The 16285-nt window shown below is 35.9% G+C and overlaps 1 protein-coding gene across 1 annotated transcript in view; it reads left to right on the forward strand.

Moving 5' to 3' along the window:
• Positions 1–16285, forward strand: part of Rasa2 (RAS p21 protein activator 2) — a 203036-nt gene that overhangs the window by 123142 nt on the left and 63609 nt on the right. Inside the window, exon 5 of the mRNA XM_019205121.2 lies at positions 46–122. Coding sequence (XP_019060666.1) covers positions 46–122 — 77 coding nt within the window. The remainder of the gene's footprint in view (positions 1–45; positions 123–16285) is intronic.

The raw sequence follows: 16285 nt of genomic DNA on the forward strand, positions 1-16285 counted from the left end.
ATAGACTACTGTTTGTAATTTTTTTGTGTGTTGTTGTTGTTCTAGGGTAAAGTTCACCTTGAATTAAAGCTGAATGAACTGATAACAGAGAATGGAACTGTGTGCCAGCAACTCGTTGTACAGTAAGCATATTTACCAAAATTAACTAGGAATATATCTCTACTTTGTGTTCTTAAACCAACTCCTTGTTTTAAATACTTCAGAAACTTATTCCATAAATTAAACTCTGGGCTGGAGATGCAGCTCTGTGATAGGGTGCTTGCTTAGCATGTATGTGCGAGGCCCTGGATTCAGTTTCCTCCACTACAAAGAAAAGAAATCAAAAGTTGATATCCAGTTTATTTTTCTCATATCTAATCTAGCCAAGTTATAGTGAGTGATAAACTCATTTAACCAACTTTTATCGAATGTGGGCGAAATGATATATTATATTGGCATTTGGGTACCTACCTGGCAGTGGAGACTTGGAAAGGCTTTCTAGAGAAGGTTCTCTGGGAACATTCTTACTACCAAACAGCTTTAGAAATTTTAGAGCTAGGACTGTCTGCTTTGAGATTACCTGTATTGATTCCCACATAGTTGGGATTTTTTTTTACCTTTTTCACCTTTAGTTTTTTTATCACCAAGATACAATCTTCTGATTTCTGAAAATCTATTTAAACCCAGTCTCCTACTTCTTCTCTCCCCCCTAAATCCTTACTTTGGGTTATCAGCAAGTGAACAGATAACTTTCACCTTGGATACTTTCTATTGTCTTTGCCTCAGTTGATAACTGAGTATCTTCTGAGATTTTGAGGTACTTCTTTAGCCTTCTCAATTGAGATTATGTTCTTCTATCATACCCACATAACCTCAAGAAAAATTAAAATGAATATTGTTCTCCTGTTGCTGCTCCAGATTCATTCTCCTAATTGTAAAAACCCAGCTCTTTTGAGGCAGTTTCTCTGTATATTAGCACATACATATCTAATACTACATATAATATTATTTAGTTAATTTTTGTGAAAACTTTGAAAGAAGTTACATACATTATGCTGCTTTTTCCTTAATGAATCGATGTCTATTACATAAGAATAAGGGTATTCTTTTTAAATCCAGTTTAGTTACCAAATTCAGGAAATTTAATCTGCATTAACTTGAAATCATTTTTAGCCTTTATCTTTCATAGTATTGGCATTTTAAAATAATATGGGTGAGTTACTGTTTTATTTTTGATAGTAAAAATATACTTTATTTTTAATATAGTAGCTGCCAGCAATATATTGGTGTTGATGTTCCAGAGAGAGAAAAGAAAATACAAGCATTCTGATAAGCTTTTATTTGCCTATTCATGAAATTCTAAAGAAAATATTCCAATTCCATTCAACATTATGGCTTGGAGTTGAAGTTTTTGTCCGTGACAAAAATATAATTTTGGTTGTCCCTTGATAATTTGTAAAGGGTGGAACTTTTAAAAGCCTATAAATAAAATCAATACTTCCCTCTCTTTGAATTAAACATCGAATATAACCAGTGTAAGAAATTGGTGAGTCAATTAGTTTGACAAAATGTGTATCAACATGTTCATGAGAAAATAATTTCTAATTCCTGTCATTTTTACTTTGTAGATATTCCCTTAATGGGATTTTTAAATGTACAGAAATAAAAGCTACCTACATGCATTTCTGGATACTGTTTTATTTTGAATGTTTTTCAATTTGGTTTTGCCTACAACAATTCAAGATTTGTTTGCAGCTCCTCTTAACCCCCCACCTAGACTGAGTTTATAATAAATGTATTTTGATTAGGCCTTCTTCCATTATTCCCTCCCCTGCTTCTCTTGGCTATCATAGTAATTTGAAATTGTCAGTTACATTGGTTTGGTTTGTTTACATTCCATTTTAGGTCTCTCTCATTGTTACTGGTTTAGTTTTATTTTTGAATATGTATGCAGAATAGTAACATGATTTCAAATTTGAAATTATACTAAAATTCATTACTCACAGGTATGGTTCAGTTGACTCTTCCCACATCCAGCTCTAGGAAACCAGTGTGATTTCTTGACCCTACAGTTTTTCCCTTTTCCAAAATGTCATTGAAATAGAATCATATAATATATAGTCTTTTGTGTCTGGTTTCTTTTTCTTATTGTAATGCTTTTGAGACTCGTCCACATTGTTGCATATATCAATAGTTCATTTTCATCTTTTATGTATTTTTTTGATCATAACTTAATAGATACTGTTATTGTCATTTTATAGATGACAAAACTGATTCGCAGATTGTTTAATTAGAAGTTTTGTAGCCTGGATTTGACCTCTGGCAGTTTGTTTTTAAACTTTTTAATTTTTGAGATAATTTTAGATTACAGGAAGTTGTTAAGTTCGAGGGTTCTTGTGAACCCTTCAGTCATCTTCCCTCAGTAGTTACATGACTGCAGCACAAAATCAAAACCAAGAAATTAACATTGGTACATTGTTTGTACATAGTTATATATCACCTTATTATATATGTAGATTTGTATAATCACTATTATCAATATATAGAATTATTCTGTCACAGTAAAGATCTCCCACCTTACTACCCTTTTATAGTCATGCTCCTCTTAGCACCATCATCCTTAACTCTTGGCATCCTCTCATCTTTCCCCATATCTATAATTTTGTCATTTCAAGAATGTATAAGTAGAATCTTAAAATATTTAACCTTTTCAGATTTTTTTTTTTCAGTTGTGTGTAGTTTCTTGCAGACAGTATAGTTGAATCACTTTTAATTGAGTTTATTGGTACATTTTAGGGATACAATACAGTTAAATTCATTGTTGTAATCTTGTACCTCTGCATGACAGACACTTTATTTTCATCTTTTCATTTTCTCACATTTTTTTCTTTTCCCTTATTACCCTTCCCCTACCCATCCCACCTTCCTTTCACCTTTAGTCCTTTCTTCCCATTTCACAATGTCAGTTATCTCATCAGGATCTTAAGTTGAATCACTTTTTAAAAGTAATTTTTGCCCATCTCTGTCTTCTCTTTGGTGACATTTTACTTTTTTCTTTTTCTTTTTCTTTTTTTTTGGTTTTTTGAGACAGGGTCTCACTATGTAGTTGAGACTGATCTGGAACTCACTATGTAGCCCAGGCTGGTCTCGAACTCACAGCCATCCTTCTACCTCAGCCTCCCAAGTGCTGGGATTACGGGCGTGTACCACCACACCCGGCATTACATTTACTTTTGATGCCATTATTAAGATGTGAGTGTTAAATCTGCCATTTTGTTATAGTTTTCTGTGTGTTCTCCATTTTCTCTTTCCAGCAGGTTACTTGAGCATCTTTTTAGAATCCCTTCATCTATAGTGTATCTCTGTGTAAATTTTTTTTAGTGATTGCTTTAGTTATTATACAAGTATAACTTACTTTTTATTTTTATTGTTAGTGTATCTTTGCCATACATATTAATTACATTCATTTTAGGAAATGGGTACATATATCTATTGCATCTCGATGATTTTTACTGCCCTTCTTCCCTCTCTGATCTCCTCATCTTACTTTCCCCAGGTCCTTCTCATCTTCACAAGATCTATCTCCTGCCATCTCTCTTTTATTTTGTTCTTTCTTCATATTTTGGGTTTCTCATATAAGACAAACCATGCAATCTCTATCTTTCTTTGTCCAATTTACTTCACTAAACATTATGATCTCAAGATCCATCCATTTTCCTACTAATGACTCATTTATCCTGTTATGGTTGAGTAATATTCCATTGTATATATGTGCCATGTTTTCTTTATTCAGTCATCTGTTGTTATGCATGTAGGCTGCTTCTATAATTTAGCTATTGTGAATTGTGCTGCTATAAACATGGGTATGCACTTATTACTCTGACATGATGACCTTAACTCTTTTATGAAGATACCCAAAAGAGACAGAGCTGGGTAAATGGAAATTTTATTTTTAATTTCTTGTGGAATCGTTATACTTCTTTCTATAATGATTGTACTAATTTACATTCCCACCAGTAGTGTAGAAGAGCTCCTTTCCCCCCACAACCTTGTCAGCATTTGTTGTTTTTGAGACCTTGATATTAGACATTGTTAATAGCATAAAAGAATTTCAATGTCATTTTGATTTGTTTTTTTCTTAATAGCCAGAGATATTTAACATTTTTTTCATACTTTTACCTTTTGTACTTCTTCTTTTGAGAAATGTCTGTTCATTTCAGTTGCTGATATTTGATTGGGTCTTTTATGGGGGAGTTCTTTATTTTTTATAAATATTCTAGGTACCAATTCTGTCTGAGGAATAGCTGGCAAAAATGCATTCCCATTCTATAGGTTGTCTCTTCATTCTATTAGTTGTTTCTTTTGCTTTGCATAAACTTTTAAATTTGATACAATCCCTTGTGTTGATTCTTGGTATTATTCTTGTGCAGTTGGGTGTCAAAAAGTCCTTCTTATGCCTATGTCTTCAAGAGTTTTACCTCTTCTGCCTTCTAGTAGATTCAGTGACTGGTTTTGTATCTAAGTCTTTGATCTGATTTTAGTACAGGATGAGAGATATGGGACTAGATTTGTTCTTCTGCATATGGATTACCAGTTTTCTTAGCACCATTTGTTAAAGAGGCTGTCTTTTCTCCAGCTGTTTTTGGCCTCTTTGTAAAAAATTATGGCTGAAGGAACATGGAGTTGTTCCTTGTATCTTCACTTCTAGTCCAGTGGTCAACATTTCTATTTTTGTTTTCAACACATGCTGTTTTCATTACTATAGCTTTGAAGTATAACTTGAAATCTAGGATTATAAAGCCTTCTTTGTTCTTTTTGCTTAGGATTGCCTTGCCTGTTCTGATTCAGTTCTGGTACCATATGAGTTTTAGAATTGTTTTTCTAGTTCTGTAAAAACTGCTATTGGTATTTATAGTGAAATTTCTTTTAAGTCTATAAGTCATTTTTTCTGAGTATCATTTTGACAATATAGGTTTTGCCTGTCTAAGATCAGGGGATGTCTTTCCATTTTCTTATTCCTCTTTAGTCTCTTTATCAATTTTCATTATACAGATTTTTCACTTCCTTGGTTAGATTAATTTCTAGGTATTTAATTTGTTTTGAAGCAATATTCAATGGGGTTGTTTTCTTTCTTGGTAGATTCATTGTTAATGTACAAGGATGATATTGATTTTTGTGTGTTGATTTTGTGTCTGTCTTGTTACTTTGCTATGTTAGTTTATTCTAAGAATCTTGTGGAGTTTTCTTGGATCTTCTGTTTAAGAATTATGTCATCTGCAAATAAGTGTAGTGTGACTTTTTTTCACATTCAAATCCCCTTTCTTTCTTTATCTTGCCTGATTGCTCTGGCTAAAGTTTTTGAATGCTATACGATATTGAATAGGAGAAACTGAATACTCTTCTCTTGTTCCTGATTTTAGAGAGAATGCTTTCGGTTTTTCCCTATTTGAGGGGATGTTGGTAGTAGATTTGTTATAATGGCTTTTATCAGTATAAAGTAAGGTCCTTTGGTATCTGTTTTGCTCAGGGTTTTCGTCATGAATGGATGTTTGATTTGTCAAAGGCTTTTTCCGTATTTATTGAGATCTTGTGGTTTTTTATCCTTCTGTTTATGTGGTATATTTTATTGATTTGCATGTGTTAAACCATCCTTGCATACCTGGGAAGAAGCTGACTGAGTTATAATATGTTATCTTTTTAATGATATGCTTCATTCTGTTTGCAAGGTTCTTATTGAGGATTTTGTATCTGTATTTATTGAAGAGGTTGACCTGTAATTTCCCCTTTTTTTTGTTGCATCCTTGTCTAGTTTTGGTATCCGAGTAATATTCTTTTCAAGGAACGAGTTTGGCAATGTTCTTTTCTTTCACTTTCATGGAGGAGTTTGAGGAGTAGTATTGATATTAGTTCTTTCCTGAAGTTCTGTTAAAATTTAGCAGTGAATCTATCATGTCCTGGGATTGTCTTTTCTTCATATTTTATTACTGCTCTGTTTCATTGCCTATTATTGGTCTCTTCAGGGTTTTATATCTTCTTGATACAATTTTGGTAATTTATATATGTCTAAGAATTTCTCCATTTCTTCTAGATTCTCCAGTTTATTGGAATGTAAGTTTTTAAAATATTTCCTTATCCTTTAGATTTTGGCAGTGTCCATTGTGATTTTGCTTTTTCACATCTAATTGCATTGAGAAAGGTCTTTCTTCACTTGTTAAATTTAGCTAAGTTTCATTATTCTTGTTTATCTTTTTTTAGCTAAGGGTTTATCTATCCTTTTTATCCTTAGCTAGGATTTACCAATCTTATTTATCCTGTTAGAGAACCAGCTCTGAATCATTGATTCTTTGTATTTTTTTGGTCTCAATTTCATAATTTTCTGCATAATCTTTATAATTTCTTACCTACTACAAGTTTTAGATTTGGTTTGCTGTTGTTTTTCTAAGACCTTAAGATGCATGCATCCATCTGCCTGCCTACTGACTCCCTCTCTTCTCCTTCCCTCCACTCCCCTCCTCTCCTCTTTCCTTTTCTTTCTTTCTTCCTTTCTGCCTGCCTGTCAGTCTCCCCCACCCTTCCTTCCTTCCATCCATCCTTCCCCTCTCTTTCCCTTCCCTCCTCTGCCTGCTTTCCTTCCTTCCTTCCTTCCTTCCTTCCTTGCTTTCTTTCTTTCTTTCTTTCTTTCTTTCTTTCTTTCTTTTCGTTCTCTTTCAGCAGGTCTCACTTTTTTACTGCAGGCTTGCCTTGAGCTCACTATGTAGCCCAGGATGACCTCAGACTCGCAACCGTCCTCCTGCCTCAGCCCCCGAGTGCTGGGATTACAGGCATGTATCACCATGCCTAGTTTATATTATTTTTTCTAATGTAGCCATGTACAGTTATAAACTTCCCTCTTAGAATTGTTTTCTTTATGTCCCATAGGTTTTAGTATATTGTGCTGCCATTTTCATTTGGTTCTAATTTCTTCCTTGATATCTTCTCTGACCCATTGGTTATTCAAAAGTATATTATTTATTGTCCATGTGTTTGGATAGTTTCTTTTGTGGTTGATATCTAGTTTTATTCTACTATTATCCAATAATGTGCAAGAGATTCAGTTCTTTTGTATTTAAGCATTCTTTAAGGCCTAAGATATATACTGTTTTAGGAAAAGTCCATGTGCTGTTGAGAAAAATGTATATTCTCTTGTTGGATGAAAGACTATAGTGTCAGCTGGGGTTTTAGCTCAGTGGCTCTGCATGCTTGCCTCAAAAGTGCAAGGTCCTGAGTTCAATCCCCAGTACTACAGAAAGGAAGGAAGGACAAGAAAAGAAAGAAAGAAAGGAGAAAAAAGACAGGCTAGATATTTAAGTGCATTTTTTCTGTATGTGGTTTTGGTTGGGGGAAGTCTGGTTGACCTATTTGTAAAAGTGAAGTCCCCACTATATACTGATGTCTACATCTAGTCTAATACTGTTTTATGAAATTGGGTATGCTTGCATTCAGTGCATATATATTTACAATTATTATCTCTTCCTGATAAATTGTTCCCTGTACCAATATGTAGTGATGTTCTATGTCTCTTCAGTTTTGTCTTGAAGTCCACATTTTCTGAAAACAAGATAGCGCCTCCTGATTGCTATCAGGTTCCTGTTTCACGAATTATCATTTTTTACTTTTCACTTTCAGTCTGTGTATTTCTTTGTGAATGAGCTCTGTCTCTTGTAGGCAACATAAAATTGAATTTTATTTTTTGATCCAGTCTGCCGGTTTGTGTCTTCTGATTGAGGAATTGAGGTCATTACATTGAGAATAATTGTTGAAAGATATTACTGATTCTTACTGTTTCATTATTTTTCCATTACTTATTCCTTTACATTTTTCCCTTTTGTTTATATAGTTTCTTAGATGTATCCTTTCCTTTGTGCTCTTTGGTGATCTTGGCCTTACTGTCTTTGTCTAGGATTCCCTTGAATATTTTCTGCAGTGCTGGTTTGGTGGCAATGAATTTCTTTAGATTGGATCTCTTTGTCATAGAAAGTCTTTATTTCTTCATTAATTTGTGTGTTTGTGGCACTGGGGATCAAACTTGGGTCCTTGTGCTTGCAAGGCAGGTAGCGGCACCACTGAACTAAATCCCCAGCCCTATTTCTCCATCAGTTTTGAAAGATAATTTTGCAGGATATATTAATCTTAGTTGGCAGCTGTTTATCTTAGTTGGCAGTTGTTTTAGGGCTTGAAAAGCTTCACTCCAAGTTCCCCTTTCCTTTAAGGTTTATGCTGAAAATCTGCTGTTACTCTGATGGACTTGCCTTATAAGTTACCTGTTGTTTTTCTCTAAAAGCTTTTAGTATTCTCTCTTTGTGCTCAGTTCCTGAGATTTTGACTATGAAGTGTTATGGAGAAGCTATTTTCTGGTAATGGCTATTTAGGGTTCTATGTGTCTTGTTTACCTAGATACTGAATTTTTTTTTCTTGGTATGGAAAATTTTGTGCTAACTTTGACAAATACATTTAAAAATACCTTTCTGTGTCATCTTTTAATCTTTTCTTAACTCCTATAATTCTTGAATTGTTTTCTTCATTTATTTTTTGAGTCATCTAGTAGCTGTTAGATTCACCTTCCATGGTATCTTATCACCTTCAGTGGTGTCTTATTTTTAGAGTATCATTGACTACATATCCACTACCTAACCTTGCCTTTTAATACACTTTCCTAACATTAATTATTCTTGCTGTCCATACATTCAATTGAATTTTTTATATCCTGGATTTCTGTTTGATATCTTTTCATAATATCTAATTCTTTACTAAAGCAGTCATTTATATCTTGTATTGTCTTAACTCATTAAATCAGCTTTTGGTTTCTTTAAGCTCATTGAACATTTTATTAAATCCTTTATATATTCATATATATTCATATATATATATATATATATATATATATGATATTTATATATCATTGGCCTCACTGAACATTTTATGGTTTTGCTTGTTTTTTTCTTTGATCTCTTCATACATTTTAACCACTTGATTCTTAAGTTCTTTGCATGTAACTTCCCACTTCATGCCCATGAGATCAGCTTTTGGAGAATAAGAGTTTTTGGAGGCAGCTTTATTGCCCTGTTTTTTCATATTTCTAGTGTTTTTGTGCTGAGGTTGAAGATCAGTATCTTAGTCACTTTCTCATTGCTGAGAAACAGTACCCAACAACCACAGTTTAAAGGAGGGGAGGTTTATTTTGGCTCACAGTTTTAGGAGTTTCAGTCCATGGTTGACAGGCTCAAATGCAGAAGCAGCATGATAGAAGTGCCTGCTCTGGAGCAAAGCTATTCATGTTATAGCAGCTATGAAACAGAGTGTGAAGGAAGGAACTGGGGAGGGAGATATAACCTTCTACACCAACACCACCTCCTCTGATCTGCCTCCAACCCTGTCCCACCCACCAGCACAGTATTGCTCCTCCATTATGTAATCACCTTCAAACACATGAAACTTTTGGGGGACATTCCAGATTTAAATTATAAAATGAGTTAGGGTAGAAAAGATCTCTTACTTTTGTAGGTATTCTTTAGTTAATATATGTCTCCCAGTGAAATGAGTTTGGCTTTGATGATGTTGTGGTGATCATGCGACTAATCAACCTATTTAATGTAATGTGATCAGTCCTGGTCATCTTGTTGCAAGGAGATGACAGCTACTGGCTATACTAGCATCTACAGAACTAACCACATGCAATCAAATAATTTATAACTTGTTTTAACAATTTCACATTTTTTTCAGTCATTCAAGAAGACAATGGAATAGTATTGATGACAAGTGAACTGGTATGTAGAAGATGAGGGAAGGAGAAAGGAAGGAGGAAAGAAAGAAAATATTCAAAAAGAAGGGCAGAAGAAAAAGATAACAGCAAATGAAAGAAAAAAGAGATAGGACTTTTATGAAACTATTTTTTTTTTATGTCTGGAATGGAGGAGAGGGAGTTTGAGATTACTTGCAGGGGTAGGCAAAAGTAAGAGAAGAATGGAAAATATAATTAGAGATTGTTGTAAGCTTCCAGAAGCTTACAACCAGTTAACCCTTTTATACCTGGTTTTACATTTTTTGGAGCAGCACAGAACAGTGGAACATAATAAAAATTTTCTCTTCAAATTCTTGTTTCTTGAATTTATCTAGGTAACATATATAAATTTCATGCAGAAATTTAAAAAATTGTAACCATCAGCATAAATACATTAATATGCTAATAGAAAGGTTATGCTTGAATCCTCACGTCTTCGTCGCTTTCTCATCACCAGGACAAAATACCCTACACCCGCAAGTTAGAAGAAAGAAATTCATTTTGGCTCCAAGGCAGAAACACATGATGGAAGGGTATGGTGGCAAAAAGTGCTCTCCTCATGGTGGCCTGGAAGCCCAGAGCAAGGGAGGAGCTGGGGAGGGAGATAGATTCTTCCCAGTCATATCCCCAGTGACCTACCTCTTCCCTGACCAGGCCCCACCTCCTCACTGCACATTTTGCTTTGGATTCATCAGTGAATTAATGTCCATAATTCAATCACCTTCTAAAAAGCCAGCCTCTGAATATATGAGTCTTTGGAGGGACATTGCAGATCCAAACTGTAACACCTTTATGCATAGTTTTTTGTGAGGGTTAGTCTTAAATGACTATAAAAGGCACTAAAGCACCAATTAACTCTTATTCTCCATCTTACATGTGCGGATGGATACTCATGAATATCAAACCAGCAGAGAAAAAGAAAAGAAAAACACACATTCAAAGGCATAATGTAGAGTCTTCACATTCCTATTTATACTTAAATCTGAGTTCTACCAGTATGCTCTTCTCCCTTAATTCAGAAATGGCAAGACCTTGTCTTGAAGCAGTTGTGCAGGCTAGACTCCTATCCTCTGTGGTCGTGGCAGAAGACTGGTGCTTGAACTGGTTTCCTTCCTACATTTGTTTTCTTCCCTACCAGTGAGTGAAGGGGCTTGGGGGTCCAGGTAGCTGCTGATCTGCTGCTTGTTCTCTCTGCTAGCAGGTCTCTTGTTAGATTTTACCTGTGCTCCTGTGGGCCTGAGTGTCCTGAGTTTTTTGTTTTTGCCTTATGGCCAGATGCCTTCAGTTGCATCAGAGGTGGGGGGTGCACAGCAAGACTTGTCAAGAACCTTGTCTCCCACTGATCTCTGGAGGGACTTGCTCTATCTCTTATCCTTCCCTCCATGATGATCGTACAACTGCTTTTATGTGTTCTTTCTGTGCATCTCCATGTGAATGCTCTGTTCAGTACCTTCTGACTTCTGTGCTCCTCTGTGGCATTCCATCCACACCAAATTATGCAAGCCTCTCAAGTAGTCCCTCTCTAGCCTGCAGATTCTGGAGTGTTTAAGGATCTATGGAGGAGGGCCTTTCTGTGTGATACTCAGTTGGTGGGGAGCCAATGGGAGGGAACTCACATGGCCACCCAATCCAACTGCTTTTGGTGGGCAGTGGGATGGACCCAACATAGGTGCCAAGCTCTCTGCAGCATTTGGAGGATGGACAGCAGGCGGAGGTACCACATGGGTGCAGAGGTTGGTAGCATTTGGGAGAGGAGTGGGAAAGTACCCACTCTGTCACTGCTTCAGTGTCTTTTCTCCTCCTCCTGATCCCACCAGTCACAATTCCTCCTGTCTCCAGAGATTGTCCCATGGATCACCTAGTGCCTGGCTCCAGGTCCCTATCTATTCAGGACTGTGCCTTTGTTCCTTTCTGTCCTTCAGCTTCACCCATACAAAATCATCCCCCTCGGTGATTCCCTGGCCTGTTCCTTCCCTGCCTTAATCTAAGGAGGCCCTCTTCGGCAAATATCTTGCTCAGTGGGTTCTATCTTCCCATGGAAAGAGAGAGAGGATAGGTGGACGCTGGGCAGTAGCTTCTAGGCTAGGTACTAAACACAGCAGTCCTGCTGCTGCTGCTTCTCTTAGTGGGTTAATTCTTTTTCTAATATGACATGTTCACTGGATTTGGGCTGTAAGCAGTACTAGGATCAAGTGTAGGCCCTGTTTCTTTCTCCAAACACCACTGGTACTAGAGTTCATCTGTTGGACTTCTCCTTCAAGTTGCCTTCCCACATTTTGGGTTTTTGTCATACAATTTCTGTTGTTTTATTTTCAAGTCACTGATTATTGCCTCTGTCTTCTCTGTTTTTCTTTTGAAGCCACCTGTTGAAGTTTTTATTTTGGTTGTGTGCTGAAGTTCTAAAATTTACATTTGATTTCACCTTTATATCTGTTACTTCTTTATTGAGACTTATTTTGGTGAGACTATTTTGTCATTTGTTTCAAATGTATTCATAATTGTCCATTGAATATTTTTAGGTTGGCTACTTTCCAGTCCTTGTTAGATAATTCCAGTGTTCATATGTATCATCTTGACATTGATAACTATTGCTTTCTCGTTTAGATTGAAGATTTTTTGGTTGTTGGTATGATGAGTGACTTTTCAATTACAGATAGTTCTTGACTTAAAAGTGGTTTGACTTAATAATTTTTCAGCCTAATAGTGATACTAAAGTGATACACATTCATTAGAAACTGTACTTTGTGATCAACTAAAAGTGTAAATAAGTGTCTAAATGTATAATTTATATTTTGTAATTAGAAGAAAAGGTCTAAAGGTATTGGGCAAATGGGAGGGGTAGGGGAAAGGTAAAAAAGGGAAGAGAAAAAAGAAAAGGAAAAAATGAAAAAGCAAAGTCTTTGTAAATAGGGAAGGGTAGAGCGGGGAAGGAAGCTAGGGGAATGGGGAAAAAAATAAGAATCAAGATATGTCATGTAAAGGTACAAGATCCCAATGATGAATGTAACTGTATTGTATATATAAAATGTACCAATAAAAATATTTTTTAAAAAAGAAACTGTACTTTGAATTTTGATCTTTTCCTGGGGTAGTGATATACAGCATGATAGTCTTATGCTGTCAGCCACATTATCACAGTGTAAACAACTGATTCTCTAAATCACTGGTACTTGAATGTTGTCATGCTGTGCTGTTTAATAGGTTAGGAATATCACATGCATTTTCAACTTTAGATATTTTCCCTTTACATTGGATTTATTGGTCTATAACCTCTATATTAGCTGAGGAGCATTCTGAACTTTTTTTTAAATGTTGTAAGGCTCTGGATCTTACTTAAATCTCCTTTTTAAACAGCTTCCTCTGACCTGTGCTGGTAGAGGAAGACTGGGAAGTGCCTACTCATTTATTGTCACGTAGAGGTAGAGGTCTGGTTACCTAACTCAATCTGTATTGACATCTATGAGGGAAGAGTGGGAAGGGTTCCTTGTTATTGGAAAATGCTAGCCCTTGCTTGAGACTAGACTGGCTGAAATGGGGAGGGCTGTTTCATCAGTATTCCCCACGTAGCCTCCTCTGACACCATGGGTGGGAAGGCTGGTAAAGTAGGTTAGTCTAGCTTCACACTCATCCAGCCTTCTTTGACACTGTCCTGGCACTGAGAAAGGGTGCCTTATTTTTGCTGAGAGAATAGGTACCCACACTCCCTAATAGATAGAATTTACTGAAACCTTACCTGTTATATCATCTGTGGAACTCCTAGCACACAGGCTTTTTTTTTTTTTTTCCATTTTAAATATTCCAGACTAGGTTCTATAGAAGCCAGCACCCTGGGAATAGTAGGAACAAAGCTCCAGTGGTAGTTTTGTGGAATTGTTATTAATTTCTCAACTTTACAGGTACACTTAAGTTTGTGATATTCTCTGTTCTTATTAATGCTGAAGGCAGGTTTCATGTATGGTTTTCTTTGTGTTTCTTGCTGAACTTTTGATTTGGAGGGTAATGTGTACAAAGATTCATATCTTAGTAGTTGCAAGTTTTTTAACTTCATAAGATTCCCGTCACCCCTCCATTGATATTCACAGTGTTCTTACCCACTCCTATTTTCACTTCCCTCTCTGTCTTTTTTCATGATTTATCACTGTAATCTTGCAGGTTCCCTCTTGTCTTCATGCATCCTGTAGAAAAATACTAATATAATTGTGTTCAATCAATACCCAGATGTTGCTGGAGAAAGTTGTAGAGACTCATTTGACTTCAGATTTAGCACCACATGAACTCTTAAAATTACCCTGGAATTTTACATGCGTCTTTAATACATTTACAAGATTCTCCATCATAGACTTGAAATTGGTTTTGCTTTTCTGAATTCAAATATGTGAACCTGTATTTGCATCTGCCTTTTTGAATCTTATGTTTGACTCTTCTCTTGATGAGAGTAAATTCTTCCATATTAGGTCTAGATTTCATATAGTTTCCCTACTCAAGTACGTTGTGCTTTCAGTTATGCCTCCTTTCTCCTGTTCCATCAGCTTTTACCCGCCTCCCTAGATAATTCTCACTAGTATGTAAACATGTTCTGGTATCGACTGTACTTAAAAGCATGTCTTCCCAGACCTCATCTCTTCTTACCACATCCTGCCCCCAGCTATTCCACCCCCATTTCTCTGCTGTCGTTTGAATGCAGACTCTATAAAGAAAAATTGTCTAATATGTATAGTGTGTGTGTGTGTGTGTGTGTGTGTGTGTGTGTGCGCGCACACTAGCCCTGTTCACCAAGGAGGCCTAGAAGCAATGATATCCATTACAGTAAGTATACTTAGCACCTGTGACTTGGTTTTTAAATACTGCTCTCCTGTCAGTACTGGTCAGTAGATCTTTCTGTGATGAAAATGTTTTGTGTCTTCATTGTACAATATCATACACACTTGGTATGTGTGGCTGTTGGGAAATTGAAATACAGCTAGTATGGCTAACAAGCTGATTTTTACAGTGGTGTACTCCTATAATCCCAGAAACCTAGAAAGGCCGAGGCAGCGGAAAACCAAATTTGAGTCCTGCCTGAGCAATTTAATAAGACCATGTCACCAAAATTAAAAGCTGAAGATGTAGCACTTTGGTAGAATGCCCCAGGCTCAAAACTGAGTAATACCAAAAAGCAAAATACAAAAAAGTCCTGATTTTAAAATTTTGCTAAATTAATTTAAATATAAATAACAACATGTTGTTAGTGGCTGCATGATTAGTATAAAAGAATCTGCTTCTTTCTAGCAGTGGCTGATTTCAGGGCTTGGGTAGAGAAAATTCGAGTCTGAAGTATCATGGAGTCAGTAAGTAAGGAAGTGCTCAAATAATAATGGGGATGTATAGAAAGAACACTGAAGGCAATCTGAAAAGTCACCACATGACCTAATCTGGGACAATTTGAACCTCAAAATAAATAATAACGATGATTAAAATCTGCAGAAGAAAATAAATATCCATGAGCTAATACTGATACAAATAAATACATACATAGGGGAGAAATGATTGCTTTTCCTTACAGTAGAATCCTATTTAATGAATGGAGGAGGAATGACAGAAATTAAAGATCAACATTGGCAAACACCACAATAACGGTGCAGGTAGAAAAACAAATACCACATTTGTCACTTACATGTGGAAGCCAAAAAGTTGATCACAGGGAAAGAGGGGAGTAGACTAGTGGTTACCAGAGCCTGGCAAAGGTGTCAGGAAAGTATCAGTGGAAGGAAGATGGTTAATGGGTACAGAGATGTAGTTGGGTAGGAAGAATAATTTTCTATGTTATATACCATAGTAGCATATTGCTTGTTAGTGATTAATTGAATTTTTCAACATAGCTAGTAGAAAGGAGTTGAATGTTCCCAACACAAAGAAATAATCATGTATGTCTGAGGTGATGTACCAATTAACCTGATCTAATTATTACATATTATATACACGTATTGAGATGTCACATTGTTCTCATAAATTATGTGCAATTACTACTTGTTCATTAAAAATAAAAGTATATTTCCTCAGTATGTTGGCATATGCCTATAATCTCACCACTTGGGAGCTGCAGCAGAAGGACCACCACAAGTTTAAGGCTAGCCTGGGCTACCTAGGGTGTTCAAGCCCAGCCTGGACTACATAGCAAGACTGTCTCAAAACAAGATGTATATTAAAGAATAATTTGGAACAGGGATTAAACATCTGTGAATACTAAATGAGTGAATATAAATGTGATGATAAATAGTATACTTGTATAATCTCAAAGAATCTCCTTGTTTTGTTTTTTGTTTTTGGTACCGGGGATTGAACTCAGGACCTTGCACTTGCAAGGCAGGCAGTGGCACCACTGAGCTAAATCCCCGGCCCTCAAAAAAATCTCCTTGGAAGAACCCTTAATTTAAGATACCACTTTAACTGACTGATCAAAATTAATATCACCAAAAATAAGACATCCAGCACATCTTGATATAATGTATT

Source organism: Fukomys damarensis, unplaced genomic scaffold (assembly GCF_012274545.1).
Source record: "Fukomys damarensis isolate Sample0158 unplaced genomic scaffold, DMR_v1.0_HiC HiC_scaffold_37, whole genome shotgun sequence".
NCBI classification, from domain to species: domain Eukaryota; kingdom Metazoa; phylum Chordata; class Mammalia; order Rodentia; family Bathyergidae; genus Fukomys; species Fukomys damarensis.